The sequence below is a fragment of the Lissotriton helveticus genome, chromosome 2_1, assembly GCF_964261635.1.
Source record: "Lissotriton helveticus chromosome 2_1, aLisHel1.1, whole genome shotgun sequence".
NCBI lineage: Eukaryota > Metazoa > Chordata > Amphibia > Caudata > Salamandridae > Lissotriton > Lissotriton helveticus.
In genome coordinates, this window is record NC_136059.1 from 1,676,282,970 (window position 1) to 1,676,308,374 (window position 25,405).

Here is a 25,405-nt window from a genome sequence, read left to right on the forward strand (position 1 = left end):
CACTGAGCTTGACAGCATGGCTCCAGAGGTCATACAATACGGCCATCCAGGTTTGCCACAGGACTGTATGTCTATTCTGAAGGAAGCGAGACGACCTTCCACAAGACATTCTTATGCCTGTAAATGGAAGCGCTTCTATCTGTGGTGCATACAAAATGGTCATCCTCCTATTTAGGGCCAGGAAGAGGTAGTTCTTCCTTATGTTATTTCTGGCAAAAGCAGGGTTAAAGTTTAATTCTATTAAGGCGCACCTAGCCGCTATAACAGCGTATAGGCGGACACCTTCACAGCCTTCTTTTTTCCAGTTGCCAGCTGTAAAAATTCCTGCAAGGGTTGAAAAAATTGTACCCTCCAGTGCGTCAGCCTTCTCCTCCCTGGGAGCTGAACCTTGTGCTATCAAAGTTAATGGGTCCTCCTTTTGAACCCATTCATAAAGCTACCTTGCAACACCTTTCCTGGAAGGCAGCTTTTTTGGTAGCAATCACGTCAGCTCGTAGGGTGAGTGAGATCCAAGCTCTCTGTTCCAAGGAGCCCTATACTGTGTTTCATTTGAATAGAGTGGTACTAAGGACACATCCATCTTTTCTTCCTAAAGTGGTGTCAGACTTCCATGTCAATCAGTATATTTCTCTGCCCACTTTCTTTCCCAATCCCTCTTCTCCAGCTGAGAGGGCTTTGCACTCTTTGGACCTGAAAAGGGTTTTAAAATTCTATCTGGATAAGTCCAAGACTATACGTCTTTCTGATCAGCTGTTTGTTAACTATGGATCGATCAGAACAGGTCATGCAGCCTCGAAACGGTCTATTTCGAGATGGATCGTCTCATGTATTAAGCTTGCTTACCAGTTGGCGCAGAAAACTCTGGGGTTTTCTCCCAAAGCGCATTCCACCAGGGGTAGGGCTGCGACTGCAGCTTTTCTCCAGAATGTTCTCATGTCGGAGATCTGTAAGGCGGCGACCTGGAGGTCCGTCCATACATTTACCAGACATTGTCTTGATTCTGACACTAGAGCAGATACCCAGATAGGCCAGGCCTCCTTGCGGAATCTGTTTAGCAGCTGAGTACTCGGCTGTTATACATTTTGTTTAGTTGGGTCATGTATTTCTCATTTACCTACAGGTTGTGTTTGGGCTTGCTATTCTATTCAGTGCTTATGACTATTAATGAGGATCCCCTGGAAGACAAGGATGAGTTACTTACCTGTAATCCTAGTTCTCTTCCAGGGGTATTCTCATCAGTCATAAGCACACCCACCTGCCTCCCCAGGTAAATGAGTGGTCTGTTCTATGACTTGTTGTTGAGCCCTGACTTCAGGGTTATGCAAAGAACAACTGACCTAACTGTCACCCCTGAGGCATGATGGGAAGCTTGGGGTCATTGCTACCTTAAAGGCACGGTGCCAGTTTTTGTTGAAAATGGTTTCATTTTCTATGCTATTGCTGTTCAATGCAGCCTGTGACTAACAATGTATGTTTATTGGCAATTTACAAGATTTACGAGTCTTTTGCTAATTAAAACACAGAGTTCAAGGGCTATTTGACCTAATGTGTTTTCTTTGTCATTGCTAATTCAGTATATGTGGGATTATTTACATTGTTTAGCCTCTTTTTTGGGGCTGCATTGGTGTGAGAAAAAATGATATATGTGCATACATATTTGTGGAGCTATTTATATGTAATTTACATATATATTTTTATAATATTTCTGGGGTCCCCGCACGTGGGCGGGAATATTCAGTGCTTATGACTTTGATGAGGATACCCCTGGAAGAGGCCTAGGATTACAGGTAAGTAACTTATCCATCTGTGGCTCTAAGGAAGCACGCTTGGCTGAGTGAATCTGGTTTCCCCGAGAATGCTTGGGAAAGTCTGAAGGGCTTACCTTTTGATGGCCCAATTTATTCGATAGCCATGCTGGTTCTACAGTCCATGGCCTCATGGCTGGCAACTTGTGATTGGACCTCAGCGGATCTTGTTTAATTTGTTCTTTGAAGACCACGGCTGTGCTCTTTGTGGTATGGGTTATTACATTGGTAGTGTTGAAGTGTAAGCACTAGTTCTGACTTATACAATTACTCTCCGGGTTTGAGTCTTTAATTCCTGGATAGTGTTTGCAGCTGGGTAGCTGGTTTAATTTATTTTCTAGGATCTCTGATAAAGAACTAGGCTCAAGAGACGATATACCCTTTTTATGGGTATATGACATACTATATATTGAGTACTGGTTTGCTATTGTATAGCTCTTCAGTAATACTACCATGGTAGTGTATTTCTGGACTGTAAACTTTCTGTTATACTGCTGTGTCCTCCTCGGACTTCGCATTATGTTCTTCTTAGAACTATTGTAGTGAGATAAGAGCTCTATTTTCTTCTTGTGATAGCCTTCCACAAGCCTCTGTTGCATTTTCACGCCTCTATGGTTTTTTCCAAACCAGTGGCTTCTGTGTGATGTTTCTCTTCCTTCGTGTCCTAAGTATTTCTTTGAGTTCATCAGAGCTTTGAAGAGGTTAAGCAAGTTTGATCATTGCTCTAGTTCACAATTTACATTTTGCATTGTTCGAATGCTATTTGCTTGCGAGTTCTTCCATTAGGGTAAACAACAGCGTCTGGTTTAAACATGATTTTAATACTCCAATACAGCCAATACTTATCCGTGCTCCACGTTGTGGTGAGGTATACCTATCCAGTTACGTTTGGGTACCTTGTCCAAAGTTATCATAAATTGGTGCATTCACCCATCTAGTGAATGTTGTTGATATATGCGGCTCTGTCTGGTCTACATTTCTGATCTTCTGAAGGACCAGTACTTTTTCTTTCAGTATTTCTCACTTTGTGGGATTTCATGACTAATTTTTCTTGTTCGCCAAATGACAGACAACAATTTATTTCTGACAAATCACCTATATATACTGTTGTGGTGGTAGCGCCCCCTTTTTTCTTGGGCCGGTGTAATTTGTACCAAATCTCTAATTTCAGAGATTTTATGTATGTTGATTTACGGAGTATACATATTACTATGTTCTGCTGTGTTTCTCACATTATCATGTATCACATGTGTTGTATGTGCCTGTTGTTAGGGCAACTCTTCTATTTGATCTGCACTTTTGTGCGCACCTTTTTTGCTACATCTTGTTTTTAATTATTTATTTATTTAAAAAAACAGGAACGAAGGCTCTTTTTTGCTTGCCCTGGTATTTAGAGCTTATTGGGACTCCAGATATGTTCCCTCCTCGGAGCTTTCATACTGTAGTGGGAAAGTTTTACATGTCCGTGCATTTTTGCAGTATTCATTGATCTGAAAGAGACACGTTAGTATTAGATTCCTTACCTTCGAATATCCCCAGGCGTCAGACTGGATCCAGAAATTTTTGCGTAGCAGTACCCTTGCGTGTCGGTAGGCGTCGTCTGCGGCTCCGTGTCCGTCGTCGGCGCCGTGATGACGTTGTCAGAGTACTTAGACGCCGCCTCCGCGTGCTGACGTCAGTTCTTCTTTTTTCCGCGCCAGCAGTGCAGATTTGGAAAAAGTGGTATCTTAGTCACTTTTTGACTAAATCTTTTTGATCTTTTGATCTCATTTTTCGAGTCTTCGACTGATTCAGTGCCTGTAGGGATGCCTGGTTTCAAGCCCTGTGAGGATTGCGACCGGCTGATGTCGGTAACAGACCCTCACCGTCGGTGTCTCCAATGTCTCGGCGTCGCCCACGACGACAAGTCCTGTTCGACTGCCGGGCCCTCACTTCGAAAGCTAGACGGGAGCGGTCCCGTAAGCGACTCGAACTCCGGCAGTCGGCCCCGCGCCATGAGAGGTCCCGGTCCGGACGGAGGTCGAGGGACCGGTCCCGGGAGCGGAGCCATCATAGCTCCGGGAGTCGACATCACTCCTCAGGGTCGAAGTCGTCAGGTAATCACAAGAAGTCGAAGAGACGTCATCGCTCTTCCGACTCCACCTGACGCTCGCGCGACGCGGCCGGGGGTTCGGGTGGCACCGCCCACGCGGCTCCGTTGGAGTCGCAGGCGCCGCGTCCGGCTACATACCCTTCGGTCCCTGGGCCTAACGCGACGCCGGAGGAGATCGAGCGGTTCCTCATGGCCTTGAGGTCTCTCTCTCTCCTCCGACGGGCTCCGCGGCGCCTTCGGGCCCAGCAGACCTGTCTGGGGGGCCTAGCGGGTCGGGGGCTTCGGTCCAGACGCCGTCGGGTGCTTCGGCTCCGCCGGTGCCTTCGGGCCCGGCGCAGCAAGGCCCCACCGGATCCGGTTCGGGATCCGGGTCGCCACCGGTGGACTTGACGACCTCCCCGGCGCCGTCCCCCCCCAGGTGTCACTCCCGGCGCCGCCCTCGAGCGGCGCTGTCCCCGATGCCTCCCTCGACCCGGTTCCGAAGCGGCGCCGCTGGGCGCCGCTTCAGATGCCGTTAGGAGAGTTTACTTTCCATGAACCGGCCCCATCATTTTCTGACCCTGACTATCAGGAGATGCCCGAAGCGGCGCCGCTTCAGATGCCGTTCAGAGAGTTTACTTTCCATGAACCGGCCCCATCATTTTCTGACCCTGACTATCAGGAGATGGGTGATGAGGAGTATTGGGAGGGGTCTGAGGACCCTCTGACACGTGAATGTCAGTCCCAGGAGGACTGGACAGGTAAACTTGGGGATGCCAGTTGTCTGGACACTTCGCTAGACACTGGCTTTGTCTCGCCTCCTACCGTGGCTACGGAGGAGGGGACAACGTACAGTGTGGTGTTGATGAGGGCAGCCAAGGCCTTGGGCCTTGAGCTCCCCGTCGCGGCCGTGAGGACTAACCTCCTCACTGAGGTCCTTAAGCCGCAGTCATGCTCATCTGAGCCTCTGCTGCCGTTTAACAAGGCCTTGTCCGACGTTCTTTTGGGCACTTGGTCCAAGCCCGCTACAGGTTCGCCTGTAGATAGGAACGTGGCCAGACGCCACCGCCCGGCTCCGGGTGACCCATGTTTCCTGTCCACCCACCCCCGAGAGCCTGGTCATCCAGGCCTCCAATTCCCAGACCGCATTCCCGTCGGCTCCGCCGGACAGGGAATCCAAGAGGTATGAGCAGTATGGCAAAAAGATCTTCTCATCCCCTAGTCTGGGACTGCGGTCTTCCAACACCGCATGCCTCTTGGGCCGCTACACCCACTCTCTGTGGGATACGGTTGCTTAAGTGCTGCCAGAGTGTCCGTTGGAGGTACGGGCCAAACTCGACCAAGCCCTTGTGGAGGGCCGGGATGCAGCCAGATATTCAATCCGGTGTGGGCTGGATACCACCGACTCGCTAGGTAGAGTGATGGCAACGACAGTGGCGGTCAGACCTGGTTGAGGTCCGCCAACTTTTCGGCCGATGTCCAAAACACACTGATGGACATGCCGTTTGATGGCCGTCTCCTCTTTGGCGACAAGGCAGACCATGCGCTTGAGTGCTTTAAGGACTCCAGGGCTACGGCCAAGTCCTTGGGCCTCTCGGCCCGCGCCAGCAATCGGCTGCCTTTCATTCCTTTCGTGGCCACGGAAGGAGTGTACCCACACGTGCTGCCAGCCACGCTCCGCAGGGTATTACCCAACGTGGTGGCGGCCGTGGAAACCGCCGTGGTGGCGGTCGGGGACAACGGCGAGGTCAGTCCACACCTTCCCCCCGCAGCATCCGCCTCAAAACCCTCCTAGTCCGTGCTTTCAGGCCCATGTGACGCCAGAGGGGGCAGGGTTCGCCATCACCTCCTCCACTGGCGCACTGTCACATCGGACAGGTGGGTGCTGCAGATCGTCCGAAGGGGCTACTCCCTCCCCTTCGAGGCGACTCCTCCAGGCATGCCACCGCAGAACCACCGTGTATCGGGGGATCATTTGCGACTTCTGCAGGAGGAAGTTACGGCCCTCTTGGCCAAGGGGGCCATCGAGCGCGTTCCTGGGCCAGAAATAGGGTGTGGTTGCTACTCCCACTACTTTCTGGTACCCAAGAAGGGCAAAGTGGGGCCTACGCCCTATCTTGGACCTACGGAACGGTAACGGCTTCCTCCGGAAGAAGTTCAAAATGCTGACACTGGCTCAGGTCTTAGCTGCCCTGGACCCAGGAGACTGGATGGTAGCGTTGGACTTGCAGGACGCTTATTTCCACATCCCCGTCCTGCCGGCCCACCAGCGCTACCTGCGGTTCACGGTTGGCCACGAGCACTTTCAGTATACTGTGCTCCCCTTCGGCCTTACCAGCGCCCCACGGGTGTTCACAAAGGTGATGGCGGTGGTCGCAGCTCATCTGCGCAGGTTAGGGGTTTCAGTCTTCCCCTACCTCGACGACTGGTTGTTGAAGGCGGGCTCGCCCCAGACAGTCATCAGCCACCTCCAGACTGCGGCCGATCTCCTGCACCAGCTGGGGTTCTCCATCAATGTGCCAAAGTCACACCTGTGCCCCTCTCAGAAGCTCCTCTTCATCGGAGCGGTTCTCGACTCGGCGCGGTTTTGGGTTTATCCACCTGAACAGCGGGTCCGGGATATTCAGGCTCTGATTCCCATTCTGCCGTTATCCCGGGTCTCGGTCCGGTTGACGCTGCAGCTTCTGGGGCTGATGGCCTCCTGCATCCTACTGGTGCATCACGCCAGGTGGCGGATGCGGGCTCTGCAGTGGGACCTGAAGTTTCAGTGGGCCCAGCATCAGGGCAACCTGCCTGACCACGTCCTGATCTCGGAGGGCACTGCGAGACAGCTGCAGTGGTGGCTCACGGACTGCGATTGGGTCAGCAGCATATCCCTCTCCCTTCCCCAACCGGAGCACGTAGTTGTGACGGACGCGTCCCTCCAGGGCTGGGGAGGCCACATGGGAGAGGCGGAGATCAGAGGCCTCTGGTCTCCGGCGGAGGCCCGGCTCCACATCAACCTGTTGGAGCTCAGGGCGATTCGTGTAGCACTGAAGGCATTCCTCCCCTCTGTCCGGGGGAGTGTAGTGCAGGTGTTCACTGACAACACCACCGCCATGTGGTACTGCAACAAACAGGGTGGGGTGGGGTCGTGGACCCTTTGCCAGGAGGCTCTGCGCCTCTGGCAATGGCTGGAACGCTGGGGCGTGACCTTGGTGGCTCAACACCTGGCGGGATCTCTGAACACCAGGGCGGACGAGCTCAGCCGTCGGTGCATGATGGATCACGAATGGCGTCTGAACTCGGACGTGGCGCAAGGCCTCTTTCAGCAATGGGGAGAGCCTTGGTTAGATCTATTCGCCTCCTAAGAGAACGCACAATGTCATCTGTTCTGCGCGTTGGAATTTCCAAGGCTGCACTCGCTCGGAGACGCTTTTCGTCGCGAGTGGAGTTGCGGTCTATTGTACGCGTTCCCGCCTATACCACTTCTGCCCAGAGTGCTGAAGAAGATCAAGCGCGACCGGGCCCACGTCATCCTTGTGGCTCCGGACAGGGCACGAAGGTACTGGTATCCAGAGCTACTCAGTATGTCAGTCGATCCCTCGGTTCGTCTGCCTCTTCAGGCGGACCTTCTGTCGCAGCGGCAGGGGACGGTCCTCCACCCGCACTTGTCCAGACTCCACCTCCATGCTTGGAGATTGAGCGGCGACAGTTGAGGCCATTTGACTTGCCTCCTGAAGTCTGTAACGTCATTCTGGCAGCCAGGCGTCCCTCCACAAAGTCTGATTACGCCTGCAAGTGGAACAGATTTTTGGCATGGTGCACAGCAAAGGCTGTGGATCCTCTTACTGCCCCTCTCTCTGAGGTGCTTCTCTTCCATTTTTCTCTTGCCCAGCAGGGCTCTCCTCTGGTCACTATCAAGGGCTACCTTTTTGCCCTTTCAGCGTTTCTGAGGCTGCCTGATCAACCTTCTTTGTTCAAGTCCCCTATTGTAAATAGATTTCTAAAGGGCATCACTCACACATTCCCTCCTGTTCCGTTTGTGATGCCTCAGTGGGACTTGAACCTAGTTCTTACGTTTCTGATGTGCGCTCCCTTTGAGCCACTTCATAACTGTCCTCTCCGCCTTCTTACTCTGAAGACTGCTTTCCTGGTTGCCATCACCTCTGCCAGGAGAGTGAGTGAGCTCCAGGCCCTTTCTTGTACTCCACCTTTCCTTTCTGTCCATCCGGACAAAGTGGTGTTGCGTACTAAGCCATCTTTCCTGCCCAAGGTTGTCGCGGCCTTCCACATCGGGCAGTCTATCACCTTGCCAACCTTCTTCCCGCCACCGCATCCCTCTAAAGAGGAAGAGCGGCTCCACCGTCTGGACCCAAAACGTGCGCTCTCATTCTACTTGGATCGCACACGCCAGTACCGGGTGGATGACCAACTCTTTGTTGGTCACGTGGGCGCTGAGAAGGGGAAAGCGGTGCACAAGACGACCATCTCCCGGTGGATCATCCTGTGTATCCAGGCATGCTACTACTTGGCTAGAAAGGAGCCCCCTGTTGGTTTGCGGGCTCATTCCACCCGAGCCACGGCAACTACAACTACAACTGCCCTGGGCTGGGGAGTGCCCTTACAAGACATCTGTCAAGCAGCTACGTGGGCATCGCTGCACACGTTTGCAAGACACTACTGCCTGGACAGCCAAGTCCGGAGGGATGGCTGCTTTGGCCATTCTGTCCTCCAGGACTTTCTGGTGTGATTATTGGTTCGCAGACCCACCACCGGGGTTGGTATTGCTGGGGTATCTATTCTAAGGTAAGGAATCTAATACTAACGTGTCTCTTTCAGATGCACAAGTTACTACTTGTGTAACGATATATCTGTAAGGGACATTAGTTAGTATTAGATTCCTTACCGCCCCACCCATCCTCCCCGTTCTGCGAACCGATGTCAGGGTTACCCCCTTTCAGGGCCCTAGTTTCAATGGCACCAGTGTTGGTTTTTAACATGGCTCAGCGCTTCTGGCGTGGAAAAGCTGTGTCTAAGAACTGACGTCCACACGCGGAGGCGGAGTCTAAGTACTCAGACGACGTCATCACGGCGCCGACGACTGACGCGGCGCCGCAGACGACCCCTACCGACGCGCAAGGGTACTGCTACACAAAAACTTCCGGATCCAGTCTGACGCCTGGGGATATTCTAAGGTAAGGAATCTAATACTAACTAATGTCTCTTACAGATATATCGTTACACAAGTAGTGACTTGTGCGCCAGTAGAATTCTTTGAATGAAAAGGCCAATCAGCATATCTGAGTATACACTTACTGTATTCGTTAAAGGCATATGTGCTGTAGATACTCATGCTTTGCATACTCCAGCGATTTAGACCTGGAACAGGATGTTGCAAATTGTTTTTTGTTCAGAAGAGTATATATGTGTAAATGTATCTGTAAATGTATGTGTATATATTACCTACTGGCGGTCGACAGTAGGTAGTTATAGTTAACACCTAGTTTACATAGAAAATCCGCAACATTCTATTTGGAATAACTTTGGCGCTGGTGGACGAATCTTTGCGAATTTCTCCAAGAAAATGGCCTACTCTGCTCCGTCCCTGAAAGTTTGGGGGTGATTCGTGAAGCGGGGGCCAAGAAAAAAGGGGGGTTACAAAACGTGTTTCCCCCATGCAATTTCCCATACGACATTTAGCCAGGGCTACAGCCCGGACGGAATTACACCAAACTTGGCAAAAAGGTAGAGTTCTGTTCGCAGATCACGCTTTTTGTTGAATGTTGTAAATCCGTTCAGTTGTTCGTGAGAAAATTAGAAGTAAAATCATAAGTATATCTATAGAAGCTTACCGTACTCTTTACTGTACTCTGTACAGTAAGCTTATGGTACGCATACCTTCTCGAACACGAGCTGCATGCTAATTGGCTGTCAACTGTCTGTCAACACTCCAAACCAGGAAGTGTTGACAGCCATCTTGTGCCTCGGTAGAACCGAGCAATCAAAAGGGGATGATGGACGGAGCGTTTGAACAAATCAACCACTCACCCCCAGTCAACTGATCTGGGTTTAATCCATCACCATTCTTTAGCCCACTCAGCCACCCCATTTCAGACATGGCCATATGCAAATCAGTCTGACCCTGTGCCTCATGGGAACAGTCCAGCCCGAACTGCCAAGCCATGTCTTCCATGGACCGGAAACAAGCATCCGGAGACCGGTTTCGGATTCATAATCCTCATCAGGCAGGCTATCTTGAATCCAGTGGCCAAGTGAGCAAGGGACTCACGTCTTAGCATACCCTGCCACACTAAGGGCGAACAAAGCGATACAAAAGGGGATGATGGACGGAGCGTTTGAGCAAATTAAACACTCACCCCCAGTCAACTGATCTGGGTTTAATCAATCACCATTCTTTAGCCCACTCAGCCACCCCATTTCAGACATGGCCATATGCAAATCAGTCTGACCCTGTGCCTCATGGGAACAGTCCAGCCCGAACTGCCAAGCCATGTCTTCCATGGACCGGAAACAAGCATCCTGGGACCGGTTTTGGATTCATAATCCTCATCAGCCAGGCTATCTTGAATCCAGTGGCCAAGTGAGCAAAAGGGGATGATGGACGGAGCGGGTGGCTGAGTGGGCTAAAGAATGGTGATGGATTAAACCCAGATCAGTTGACTAGGGGTGAGTGTTTGATTTGCTCAAACGCTCCGTCCATCATCCCCTTTTGTATCGCGGTAGAACCGAGGCACAAGAAAGCTGAAAACAAATGCGCAAAACACGCAAAGGGGGCAGGGTAGACGCACCCTGACCCCCTAGGCCTGCTCAGGCCTAGGGGGTCAGTAACCTCCAGTATGCGCCAGGGGGCTGCCTTGCAGAGACGTGTAAACAGGCCACGCCCCTTTTCACAACACTCTGCAACGCAGCTCCGTGGTGCTTACTGGAGGTACCTGGTGGGCTACTTGGGCCCCGGGGACCCCCAGTGTTGGAAATGGGGGTTGCCCAAATCTCAATGGGGGGTAGCATGGCATCAAGCGGGCAGGCCAAACTTCGAGGACATGTGAAGCATTCACGCAGTACACACAGACGACCTACCAATCACACCACAAAAGAGTCACGACACCACCTTTGGTTGGAAAAAGATTAAATTTAGTTATGTCTCCAACCTGCAAGGTAAAAAGAAATAGAATAGTGGTAGTCACAACAAGGCGCCAACTGGCACCAGAGCCAAGTACTTCATAGGGGGATTATTTACATGGGACAAAAAGGGATGGAGTCCATAGTCCATAGCTGTAGGGAAAAAGGATGGTTAATAAAACACTAGACCTGGGGCCAATCTGGCGGGGCCAACTCAGGATCTCATCCTTAGGGGGTTGTAAATGCAGAATACCACATTAGCATAGGTATATATATCATGCACAATCACGCCAACCCACCCCTGTAAGGGAAAAGCATCATATAATACCAGACAGGAACATGACTCCTCAGCCCCCTCCGCAACCTGCAACATAAACATTAAGCAGTGCATTGGCGTCAATAACATTTGAACTAGGCCGGCATCACATTTTCCGTGAGTAGGAATAAACGGTTCATTGCATGAGGACATAACACTCCTTTCAATGTAAGATCCCATTAGATGTAAACACCTTCCCACATGAAACACCTGTCAGTAGCTGCAACCTTAAGTTGGAATTACCCTCCCTTGGACCAGGGGTAAAACATTTCAGCAGTACATTCTCTTAGAATAGAGTAAAGAGAGCAAGTCAACAATGCACTTCACTACTATATGTTTACAGAAGGGAAAATGCAGTCTGACAGTTCAGTACATTTTTAGATAACTCATAAGCAAGTACATTACCCCACAGTTCTTAATTAACTGCTCAACTCACAGAGTGTCCTGGTTGTAGATCTTCACAGCATAACCCACCAGTTATGTAACTAAAAGGAAGACACAATAGTATTAGCAAGGCTCCCCTCTAGTTAATTTACAGGCACACCTATCTGGTAGAGGATCTACTCCCTCAGTTACCAAAATTCTGTAAGGGTTTTTACCCCGGAACCCTGTGGTTCCCTGCACAGCTTCCTCCTCTCTCCTCTGAGCCAATTATTGGGTACTTTAATCTGGTTTAGGCAGTTCACTAGCCCGCTTCCTCAAGTCAGGCTTCCCTGGACTGTTCAGTCAATTGCTTAGGTCGTAGCCCCACTTCCTCGGCACTCGGTGCTGCCGCCTCCCGCTCCCACACTACCCGGCTTACTTGGAGGTTTGTAGGCGTGTCGCGGGTGTGTCCTCTTCGCGCGATGGAGCCTGGCAGCAGTCGGCTGATGGGGGAAGACAGGGAAGGCTTTCCCGGCCCCAAGGCTCCCTACCGCAACGTCCGCTGTGGCGCTTCTGCCTCCTCCGAGGGGATCGTTCACCTGGAGCTCCGACGCGGCGCTCCTCTGTTGACGCGACCGGCTTTCCTCAGGCGGCACTACTCCACCGGGCATGCGCGGAAGCGCTCGCTCTTCTCCCGCCTCTGCACGGCCGCTCTCAGGAAGGACGCTGTTCTTCTGGGCCTGCCCGACCCTAGGCCCCTCCTGCCTCCACAGAAGCGTTCGCGCTCAAGACATGCGCGGAAGCGCTTCCTTCTCCGATTGACGCGGCCGATGCCCCCGGGGTCCCACAGCCGATCGTATCAGCGCCGCTGCTCTTCCCCAGTCACTTCCCTCACCGGCCTCACAGGAAGGATGTGCCCACGCAGCGCCCTCGCTCCTCAGGACATACAAGGCTCCACAGTTCCCCGACCTCACCAGGGCACGTCACGGGGTTCACAGCTGTTCCTTCACGCTGGTAGGTGCGGCGCTGGGCAGGGGAAGTTAGGATGATCTCCAGTAAGAGTGTCCTGTCAGCTTCCACTGGGGTACAGGTTAAGAAGGATTTTCATTCACACTCAGGTTGCTTTTCTTCTGAATAGTTGATGTATGGGGAGGGATTGGTCAAAGGCTGAAGGGGGAACGTCTCTCTGAAGTGACTGTCTGCCTCCAAGACAAACTAGCTGCTCTCAGTGCGTCCACCTCCTCTCACCACTGCCTCACTCCTCCACTCTTGGGTCAGCTACCATATGTACAGCGCCTCATAACTTCACAGCGCTTCGCAGAGGCACCCAAGATAGCGCTAAGAGACACTAATACAGCGCTTCTCTTCCCACAGTGCTGGGTAGTCAGTCCAGGGCTTCTAAGGACACGCAGCTCCTCCTAATCCAGCGCTTAAGGCAATGCAGCAGTAGCACTTCCAAAAGGGGCCACAGCTTCCTAGGGGCACCATCCTCCCCAAACAGCGTCTGACAGGCGCACCTCACAGAGGGGGGCGAATAGTTCCACAGCCAGCCCCTGGGGCACACTCCTCACCTCCTGGGGGGTTCAAGCCCACAGCATTCCTCCTCATGTGGGCACCTCTTTCCCTCAGCGCTGGCGTAGTTCAAGGTCCCACAGCGTCAGTGTCCTGGGTAGGGGCCCTCCCTTGTCAGGGGCCCATGGGGACAGCAGCGGGGGGGTTTATAGGGGTGCAGGGCCCAGCTCACAGGCCCATGTGGCGGTAGCACCTCACAACAGGTCCCCTTCCTTCCTTGTCCCAGCGCTGACTGACTCTCTGGTGACACTTCACCCTCTTTATACCCTCCTCCCAGGCAGTGCCAGGACCTTCTAGAATGTTGGCACATCTAGCCTGAACTGGTTCTAGGGGAGGGGGTGAGCACCCTGGGTGCCAGGCTTTCCCTCCAAAAGCTAGGGGTAGCTGGGTAATATTATCTAGACTGCTGACCTATGTCAGTCCAGTGGCAAAACCCATGGCCATGGCATCCATTTTAAAAACAATACATTTCAACAGGTACATTTCCAAAATGGGGGTGCAGTTTTAAAATGGGGGATTTTACAAGTGCTCACATTACTTCAGGTAATTACATTTTCACAAGGTGTCTCACACCACTCATGGCCTATACAGGTTTAATCCCATGGGGGAGACAATCCAGATAAGGGGGTCAAAAGCGAAAAATTTTGGGGGGAAAAGGCCAAGTCCAACACCCAGTATTCAAGGGGAATTACTTCCCCCTCTGCAAATGTGCCAGCGGGCGCGTTTGCAGAGTGGTGCAGTGAGGGGACGGGGCTTGAGGTGAGGATTGCACCACTCTGCAAACGCGCCCCCTGGAGCGTTTGCACAGGGGGAACTAATTCTCCTTGAATACTGGGGGTCCCCGGGGCCAACTAGCCCACCAGGAACCTCCAATATGCGCCAGGGGGCTGCGTTGCAGAGGTGTAAAAAGGGACGATGCCTCTTTACACGTCTCTGCAAGGCAGCCCCCTGGCACATACTGGAGGTTACTGACCCCCTAGGCCTGCTATGGGGGTCCCACAAGGACCCCCCAATTTTTTTTAAAGAAAAATCCCAGGGTACGCATAGCCTGCCGATCCCCAAAAAATACACATTAAGGCACCACTCTGCAAACGCGCCCCCTGGCGCGTTTGCAGAGGGGGAAATAATTCCCCTTGAATACTGGGGGTCCCTGGGGGCCAAGTAGCCCACCAGGAACCTCCAGTATGCGCCAGGGTTTGCCTTGCAGAGAGGTGTAAAAAGGGGCGTGGCCTCTTTCCATATATAGACTGAAATCTATATATGGAAGGTCTCCTCGCTATTTCTGCTGTCTATATTTATGAAGTCAGCGTGACCACGTTTAATTCCAGTGATACTACAAAATCAGTATTCATATGAGAAGATCCCCCAGTTTTTATATGAATATTTGTATGCTTATGTCGGCCCTGATGAAGGTGGTATAAATCTGTTGTTCACCGAAAGGTACGTAGGCCACATACATCTGAGAACCATACCAGAGGAGACCATAGGAAATCAGGACTAAAGCAAGACACAATATATGGGATTCCAAGCAATTAAATCACTGATGATGATGATTGATATTGTCCCTTGCATCTCAGATATTTTGTACTGTTTGTTTTTTAGCACTTTTGCACAGTATGAGAGTGAGTATGTATGAGTATATGTGATGGTGATATAGTTGGGAATTAGTGGTTTTTTGGCAGAAATCTGAACTTTTTATTGTCTGCTGGGGGTGTTTATGAGCTTTCTGGGTTTGAATTTTTGTATATAATAAATGTGTTTAACAATGTATTTTTATACGTCACAATAATGAGTTTAAAAAATCCCCCAAAACCCCCTTTTCTTCTCTTTGAAAAATGATATTGTAAAGATGAAAAATGTGTTGAAAGAAAAATAAATACAATGAAAAGAACATGATTGTTTGAAATTCTATATGTGTGCAGCATCTATTAAAAAATAGAGATTGATTAACGTGAAAAATAGTACAGGTCAGTTTAGAGGTCCTTTATTGCTTCATCCTATTATGCGTTTGCAGAGTGGTGCCTTAATGTTTTTTTTGGGATCAGCAGGGTACGCGTACCCTACGCGTATCCTGGGATTGAATTTTTTTTTTTTTAAATGGGACCCCCTGAGCAGGCCTAGGGGGTCAGGAACCTCCAGTATGTGCCAGGGGGCTGCATTGCAGAGAGGTGTAAAAAGGGGGCGTGGTCTCGTTACACCTCTCTGCAACGTAGCCCCCTGGCGCATACTGGAGGTTCCTGGTGTGCTAGTTGGCCCCCAGGGACCCCCAGTATGCAAGGGGACTTAATCCCCCAACTTAGAACGCGTTACCGGGCATGTTTGCACAGTGGTAAAGGTAGGGGGCGAGGCTTGAGGTGACATGTGTGCAAACACGCCCTGTGGCGCGTTTTAGGTTGGCGAATATATTCCTCTTCAATGCAGAGGTCCAGTAGGGCCAACTAGCCCAACGGGTACCTCTAGTAAGTGCCACGGAGCTGCGTTGCAGAGTGTTGTAAAAAGGGGGCGTGCCCTCTGAACACATCTCTACAACGCAGCACTCTGGCGCAAACTGGAGGTACCTGATGGGCTAGTTGGCTCACAGGTGACCTCAGGATTGAAGAGGAATATATTTCCCAATCTAAAACGCGCCACAGGGCGTGTTTGCACACATGTGTCCTCAGGCCCCCGCCCCCTTTGTTCACTATTGAGCGGAATATTCCTCTAAAATCAGCCGAAGTACGAATTCCGATTTACTCACCTGTTATCACGAGAGACGTCACTGCTGCATCTTTGAGCCCAGGACGGACCCTGAAAAGTAAATGTAACCATACTTAGAGTGACTTGAATTTCCTTCCATAGGCCAACATTGACATGTTTTACTTGGAAATTCTTCTGTGTGGAGTTTTGGAAGTTTAAACAAATTCCTGGAAAATCAGCCAAACTACGAATTCCAATTTAGTCACCTGTTATCAAGAGAGACCTCAGTGCTGCATCTTTCAGCCCATTACTGATCCTGAAAAGTAATTCTAATCGTAGTTACAGTAACTTGAATTTCCTTCCATAAGGTAACATTGACATGTTTCACTTAGAAATTTTTCTAAGTGTGGAGTTTTGGAACTTTAAAAAATTCCTCAAAAATCAGCCGAACTACAAATTCCGATTTACTCAGCTGTTTTGAGGATAGACCTCAGTGCTGCTTCTTTGAGCTCACTACTGTTCCTGAAAAGTAAATTTAACTGTACTTACTAGTAACTTGAATTTTCTTCCATAGGATATCATTGCCTGCTATAGAAAATATATATAAATTAAAAAAATATATAAAAAATATTACAATTTCAATATTTTTAAAAACATTTGTTTTTCAATTTATATAAAAAACATGTAATTTAAAAAATAAAATATCTAAACATAAATAATTTAAAATAATGTAGTAAATCGGTATAAAAAAATATAACAATACATTTAAAAACTATCATTTACAAAGAAATTCACTGAAAAAACCATAGGTTTCAGCCACGTTAGTTAAATTAGCATTTAAAAAAACCTTAGAAATTCACTGAAAAAACCATAGGTTTCCCCCGCGTTATAGTTCAAAATCAGCATTTAAAAAAAACTTAGAAATTTACTGAAAAAAACCATAGGTTTCACACGCGTTCTAGTTAGCTGGACATTTCACTCATACAAAACCATTGAAATTCCCCCGTTATAGTTAGTTCAGCTAACTATAACTCGCGCACCCGCAATGCACTGCTGATGACGTCACATATTGCATCACTCATGACATGGTCAGTGACCTCACTCATGACATCTCAAATGACATCACTGATAACATCATCCTTGTGAAAGAGTGACAGACCTCCTCTCAGCATAATAGCTTAACATAACCCTTGATACACACATTCAAAAATAGAAACTAAAATGTTCCAAAAAAATGGAAATACCAATTCCTGTTAGAACAACCTATTCAGTAATTCTAAAATCTACATACACATCCAGTCATTCACTAACAGTTCTATATAGGCACTCATACATGTACTCACTCATCATATGTACTCATACACCTATACATCTTATTACACACTGACACTCATCTATAGAAATACTCACACACAATCTGACACATGCTAATGAACTATCAAACATCCATTTACTTGCATATACAGCTATACACCCACCACTAAACTTACTTCTACAGAATCACACACATACTTACTCTCTTAAACAATCACTTAAAGAAACACATACTTATTTATACAGGAACTCTTACAATCTCTCGCTCCCACATATACTCACTTGTATACATCACTTTTATACATCAATACTCACATATACTATTTTAAAACATATGTAGTTACTCATAAAGATAATATTGAGACAGTGATTCACTCACTAACACACCCTTACACACTCATCCACTCATCCAGTCCTGCACACATGCTGTCTTCAAAACACATTCAAACACTGAGTCACCCATTCATGTATCTATGCGGTAAGTAATACCCCCACCAAACCATACAGACACTCATACTGATACTCTAAAAACCAACTAATAACCCATATCCACTCATGTAGCTAGTCACCAACCCATGCAGCCACTTATACACAAAGTGAGACACTGATACAGATATTTACATATTTAAACATTACTCGCTAATACATGTATTCGCTAAGATACACTTAATCAACCAGTTATCTAATTAATTTTACACAAACAGAATGATCCATTTAGACACTTATATACCCATTTATTCTTCCATCGACTTTTAGATATACATATATAAAAAATATTTATTTTTCAGAAAGACACACATTCACTGACCATGTCACGAGTGATGTCATCAGCAGTGCATTGCGGGCGCGCGAATTATAGTTAACTATAACGGGGGAATTTCAATGGTTTTGTATGAGTGAAATGTCCCGCTAACTAGAACATGTGTGAAACCTATGGTTTTTCAGGGAATTTCTAAGGTTTTTTAAATGCTAATTTTTAACTATAAGGTGTGAAACCTATGGTTTTTTCAGTGAATTTCTAAGGTTTTTTTAAATGCTAATTTTTAACTATAACGCGGGTGAAACTTATGTTTTTTCAGTGAATATATATATATATATATATATATATATATATATATATATATATATATATATATATATATATATATACACATGTGATGCAGATGGTTGGGCAGGTGGTGTTGGGTACATTTTTCAGAAAATATAAGCCTTCTTTCTGCTACCTGTTACTATCTGGTCCTTAGTCTTGATTCAAGCATATGAATCTAGTAAATATTTTGTTCTGGCGAAGAAAAATTATGATCCTGGACTAAAGTTTTTGATTCTGTCATATGCCAATACACTCCTCTTTTATCCCTGGTTTAATGAGGCTTTTTTTTATGAACTTCGCTGTGAAAATCTGTGCCTTGGAAAAGTCACAGTTGAATTGGATCTCATGATCTCGTCATCTTATTGACTAAAGTTTGGGTCGAATACTATAGAGAGGCTGCACATAGTGCATGGCTCACCAGGTGTTAAATGAGTGTATTTAAACAATGCTATTTGAGCATCACCAACAGTTCTGCCATTGATATTTGGTGGACATCTCCACGTTCTGTGAGAAATGCACCCTTAGAAACCTGAAGGAGATTTGGGAACACAAAGCAAAGTTGTATGTTGGTGAACACCAAAAGAAGTGTCGAAAATCATGCTTGAAATTGATGGTACAGGCCCGTTCCTGATAGGTCATTGTTGCGATCCAAGTCTTCTAGTAAATTGAAATGCAATCCGCAAGACTAAACGGGATTAATCCCAACCCGCCACTATCTCAATAAGAACTCAGGAAGATATTAAGGTGCCTTACATGCAGTCCCATGTCGAGGAGCCCATTCCTCAACTGATTCTGATGCACCCTGAGTTTCTGGGACTATTGGTGATGTTGCAACATATTGAGGTCTTTAGAAAGGCCATGTTGCAAATTTTTGCCACCCTTTCAACTCCCTCAGTTTCTTCTGGCTCCAGTGATCCATAGAGCCCTCCAATCAGGATACTCCCGGTGGGTCTGCTTTCGAATCAGCCTGTGCCTCCAGACCCCGCCTCTGTGATGCCAGAACAGACTTCAATTCTGGCTCCACAATCCACTCTGGTTTCTTTGACACCGATACCGCCAGAGGATGACTTTGTTCTTATAGTCTTCTACAAATCCATCTCGGCACTGACCAAAGTTTTGTCTCAACGCTGTACCAACTAACCTGTCCCAATTAACATACCAAGAAACTTTGCAACAGCTAAAAAAAATTGTTAGATCCCTTGCTTCCATTTGATGCCGCCCTGACTGATAACTTCATGGGCACCTGGTCTAAGCCCTGTTCCTGCTCACCTGTAAACAGGCATGTTGCCAGGTGACCCAGATTTTCCTTTATTTCTTTTTTTATTATTTTTTTTAACACAGCAGCCTACACCAGATATGTTGGTGGTTCAAACTTCTACCAGTATGCTGAATTCTAATTATGTTCCTTTGACGACTCCTGACTGAGTCTAAACGTCTTGAGACATTTAGGAAGCAGATATTTTTCTCTGCTTGCTTAGCCCTCCAGTTAGCCATTGACTGCTGCTTGCTGGGGAGATATCCCAGTGCTTTATGGGACATGGTTAGCAAGATCTTGCCAGTAGTCCCCAAAGGGAGGAATTTCGCACTAATTTGGCTCAAACCACCCAGAATCCTCAGGGCACTTAGCAGAACATAATCAGCTCTAGAGTGGTCACTACTGACTGGCTGGACAGAGCTATAGGCACGAGTGTGGTTCTTTGATCTCTTGCTTGGATGAGTTCTGCAGGCATCTCTGGTGACGTGCAAACTGTTCGATGAGTCATGACTGTTTGCATGATAAGGCCATTTCACCCCTTTCAAAGTTACTCCAGAGGTTTGGCTTTCTGCCCACACAGAGGCTGACCACGTCCCCAATAAGCAGCACAGTTCGTTTGAGGTTCAGGATCAAAAAGACAGCTCCCAGGCCAACAAGGGCAGTAAACTTCCCAATTCCCTGCCCCACCGGCATCTGCCTCCAAAGTGCTTTAGTTTGTAGTTAGTGACACACAACCACCCTGTCCGAGGCAGGGTCAGTTATTTCCTGCAAGGTTGGCAAAATATTTAACATCCGATAGGTGGTACCTCCAGATCATCTAACAAGGTTATACCATGCTATTTTTTTGTGACCCTCAGCGTCTTCCACCTGCATCAAGACTTTTGCCCAAAGTGGCCATAGAGAAGGTCCCAGCCCTGAAAAGGGATTGGCTGTTACTTACATTATTTCCTTATATCAAAGGATGGAGTCCTTTCTCCTATTTTAGATTTCCACCCTCTGAATGCCTTTTTGCTGAAGGACAAATTCAAGATTATTATGCTGGCCCTAGTTCTATCTGCCCTGGATCCAGGTCACTGTATGGTGGATTTGGACCTACAGGACACTTATATTCGTGTACCTGTCTAGCGGCTCCACAGATGTTAATTGCAGTTCAATGTGGGCCAGAAGCATTTTCATTTCGTCATTCTCGTCTTCAGGTCTTACCATCACCCCTTGGGTGTTCACTAAAGTGATGGCAGCACACCTTGGAGGTTGTGGATACAAGTTTTCAACTATCTCGACTACTGGCTGTTGAAGAGTAGCTCATCACAATCTGCCATAGAACACCTCCTAGTGAATCTTCTGACATTGTTGAGGTTCACGATTAACATGCCAAAGTCCCTCCTGACACCTTAACAGAGACTTTCTTTCATTGAATCATCCTGGATACTGTGCTGTTCTGGGCCTTCCCTCCACCACGAGTCCAGGACATTTAGACTATTAGCCCAGTGTTTTAGCTGCTCTCTTGGCCTCTTGATACCCTGCATCGTGTTTGTTGGATATGCCAGGTGGCATATGCAGGCTCTGCAGTGGAATCTATAGTGTCAGTGGGCCCTGCACCACGGGAACCGATTGCATTTCTTCCAGACTTAATAGGATATTTCAAAATACCATTGTTGTGGTGGCTCAGCTGCAATTGGAGCAGTGGTAGACTCCTCTCCCTGCCCCATCCTGAGCGGGCGGTTGTGACAAATCCATCACTGCTGGGCTGGGGAAGTCTTCTGGGAGATGTGGAGATCAGAGAACGTTGGAACCGGTCTCTAAATCAACCTGTTGCAGTTGCAGGACATTCGCCTGGCGCTAAATGCCTTCCTACCATCCAGCAAAGGGAGGCTGGTTCACGTTCTCACAGGTAACACCACCACCATGTGGTACCGCAATAGGCAAGGAGGTGTTCTTCTTTACTTCATTTCTGGAGCTGACCGGCGCACCATAGAATTATCTTTGCCATGCACCACCTGCTGTATCTTTGAATGCCATGACAGACCAGCTTAGCCGACGGCACCTGTCGTACCATAAATGGAGGTTAAACTCCGAGGTGGCACAGGGCATATTCCATTAATGGGGTGAACCCTATGTAGAGCTTTTTGCCACTACAGAGAACTGATGCATTCCACCTAAAATGGAGCACCTGGAAGTATGTATGCATGTCAGCCGCTGGCTCTCCTGGCCCATTTTTTTGAAGATCAGAATTGACTAGGCCGAAGTCACCCTAGAGAATGAGCAGCTGTTCTCTGATCAGGCTACTATTTCATGAGTACCTCCTGTCCCAGCAGCTGGCAAGAATTCTTAACTTGAACCTACATGAATTAAGCCTCGATGTGTGGAGATTGATGTAAGCAGTGATTCACTGCTTTAGTTTTGTGGCATGTAGTGGTGAATTTCATCAGAACGTTCCTCTATGAAATCCATCTGTGGTGGGCAATGAGAAATTTGTAACCTGGTTTGGCACTCAAAATATCAACCTGTATCAGGCCTAGCTATCGGATATCATTTGTTTTTTCCCTGGCCCTGCCAGGACTTCCTGTGGCAACGGTTAATGTTTGTTTGCCCTTTCAGCCTTTGTGTTTACACGACCAGCCGACCTTGTTTAAATTACCTGTTATGAGTTTTCTAAAAGGATTGATCTATTTGTTTCCTCCCAAACAGTTAGTGATGCCACAGTGGAATCCTACTTGTATATGCCTTTGGGACCCATGCACAACTTTCCTTTACGTCTCCTGACTCTGAAGACTGTTTCTGGTCTTGGTAGCTTTGGCTCGTCTCATGAGCGAACTCCGAGTTCTCTCAATGCAGCCCAGTTATACTAACTTTTTCCCAGACAAAGTGCTACTAAGGATCAAGACAGCCTTTTTATGTAAAGAGGTTATTGATTTTCACGTTGGACAGTCCATCACTATTCAATCCTTCCATGCCCACTTTACCCCTTGAAAGAGTAGAATGACTTCATCAATTGGACTATGCAAGAGCTTTAAGATTCTACATCAATCACACTAAGAACATTAGGTCAACGATGAGATCTATGTGGGGATTCGTAAAACAGTGCGGAAAAGGACTTAGTCAAGATGGATAGTCCTGTGTCAAGATGTTACGTTCTAGCCAAGTAATGTCCTCTGAAAGAGTTGGTGGTCCATTCCACCAGGGCCAACGCTGCTACAACTGTGTTGGAATGCAGAGTGCCTGTATTTGACATCTGACATGTTTCAACGGCATCACTAAATATGTTCACGAAGCACGACTGCCTTGAGTGCCATTTACGATGGCATGGGCATTTCGTTTCTGCAGGACTTATTGAGTATGAGCCATTCCACAGAACTACTTCCTTGGGAGGTACTGCTTTGGTATCTATTCTGAAGTAGAGGAATCTGCGTATGAAGTATCCATCAAAAGAGCCAGTTACTTACCTTTTGGCCATGCTTTTTCTGGTGGATGCTCCATTCGCACAGATTCCTCCCTGCCCCCAGCCTCCACGGTCTGTGGAATGGCCTCTTTATCAATCTAAAAAGGTTCCAATCTAGGAATCTGAACACTGGTATTGTTGTTTTTTGGTGGGCTCCATGTCCGAGGGCACGGAACAAGTCAAGAAAGAAACTCACGTCGGTGTTTATATGGGTGTTACATATATGCAGTTCCGCTCTGCACTCCTTCGGTGGAACAAAGTCCGCTCGCAGAAGCATTGCTGTTTAACCTCTTCAGCGCGGCGCGAATTCTCGCGCTGTGCTGAAGGTTCTATTGGGCCTATGGACTCATGACGGAACAGTTCCGTCATGAGCACAGGCCAACCGACGCTCATGACGGAACCGTTCCGTCATGAGCACCAAAGGGGTTAAATCTTCTGAATCCACTCTGGCAACTTGGAATTTTCAAAAGGTGAGGCATCTATGGTTAGATAAAGTATTCACCAGGAAGAGTGTTAAAGACTGTAAGTAGCTTGTTTTTTCAGGTTGCTTTTTGTGGATACGATGTCAGCTTAGCTAGTAATAATGTTGTTTTTCTGGAAAGACTTGCAAATAATAAGCAACAGTCGGTTAAAGCTAATGGTCCACTCCAGAGCTCTCTCGCCGCTAAGCTTTACTTAGGCCTGCTTGTCTCTTTCCTGTCCTTAGATGTACAGACGATAGTTATGTATGCCTGTTGGAAATTGTTTTAAAATAAGTCTCTTAACCACCTTAAAGGGACCTTCCAAAAGATACCTGTGCATAATGACTTTAACATACTTAATATTGTTTAGAAGTAATGTGAGAAATGGTGTTTACTTGTTTCTTGCTGTCGCAGCATAGTTGCTACTCATTTAATGTTCCAGCAAATCTCTCTATTTTACATGAGGCTTTTTAACTCCTCCCCCCTCCTTTTCTTACAGCGGATATTTCTGAATTTGACGAGTTAAGCCGGACTGTAGATGAGGGGATATTTGATAATGAATGGAACCCAGCCATTCAAATGTTTCAGAGGGAAAAGTTATTTTCTTGCCAGGCAGTTTTAAATGATGCATCACAAGGCCTCAAACAGCAAAGGTAAGTTAGTCTGTCACTAAAAGCTTCATTGTGGCATCGCATATTGAATAATTACAAGCAAGTTAAAATTTAAATGTGTGAAATACTACAGAAGCAGATTTGCTCAATTATGCAGAGAGTCTGCAGTTTTGTGTGAATGGTTCTAAGCTCCCAAAAGAAAAAATATAATTAAGTAAACCTAGTTATTTGATGAATTACTTGGCTTATCCTTTGTAGCTAGGAACAAGCAAGTAAATCCTTCTTGTAAGAAAGTTACTGTGGTACATATACAACTCCCGCAAAAATGAAAGGTATGCATAAAACACTAACAGTTTAGTTAAAATGAATAGAGCATAATCAAAATGTTGCAAAAATGAAGAAAATCAGATGTAGGAGCATGTAGATGAAACCAAAAAACCCTAAAAGACACTGGAAACTGAGAATCCAGTTTTGGTCAATAGGGTGCACTGGATAAACACCTTGGCACCTTCCTGAACTGACGAGTGATGGATAGTTTGTATCTATCCATCTATTGGTTTGATGCAGTAACCTTATGGCAGACTGAGACCTGTGCACTCCTTTGAGGCTGATGGAGTGTATTTGGGGAGAAATCTTGGATCATCATAAAGATTTACCTTCGTACTTGCAATCATTTGTCAATAGCTGAAATCTACAGCAGGCTTACAAATAAAATGTGACCTTTGTACAGATTGCATCACCTGTAAACATATTACAAATGACTTATCAAAGTGTCAAATATGCTAATTTAGTATTAAATCTTTTTTATTAAGGAAAAAAGCAGCATAAGAAGTACAGCGGCTCGTGCATGAAGTGGCGCAGGCCTGCTCTGGACCATACAAGCATAGAAATAGGACTGTAGTGAAATCCAGCTAATGCGAATTATACACAGCAAGCCGCCTACAACCCAACTGGGCCGGCCGCATTGTAAAGGTACAGAAGCCGTGTTGGTAGCATTGTGTCATGGAACAAGAAAGAGAAACAACCCCAACTAATCCCCCCCCCCTACCCCCACACCTCCCCCCTTCCCGTCCACTGAGTGAAGACCGAGCAATGGACTAACATCACTCTACCAGGGTCCCTGTGCAGCATCCACCTTACGTGTTTTGGGCTTGTGTGGCTGTGTTTTAGGATCTGCAAGTGGGGTTTCTGCGAGGCGTAATAGTCGCAAATAGCGAGGACAGCTCAGTTCCCTGAACTCCCCCGTAAGCAGGGTCAGGAACGGCCGCCAGAGGTCTGCAAACTCCGAACTCCTCCCCGCCTTTGCCAAC

The 25,405-nt window shown here is 47.5% G+C and overlaps 1 protein-coding gene across 1 annotated transcript in view; it reads left to right on the forward strand.

Annotated features, from left to right (window-relative positions):
* The window catches only part of LOC144818836 (uncharacterized), a 1,999,126-nt gene that overhangs the window by 293,168 nt on the left and 1,680,553 nt on the right, over positions 1–25,405 (forward strand). The window contains 1 exon segment of the mRNA XM_078676624.1: positions 23,984–24,137. Within this exon segment, the coding sequence (XP_078532750.1) occupies positions 23,984–24,137 (154 nt within the window).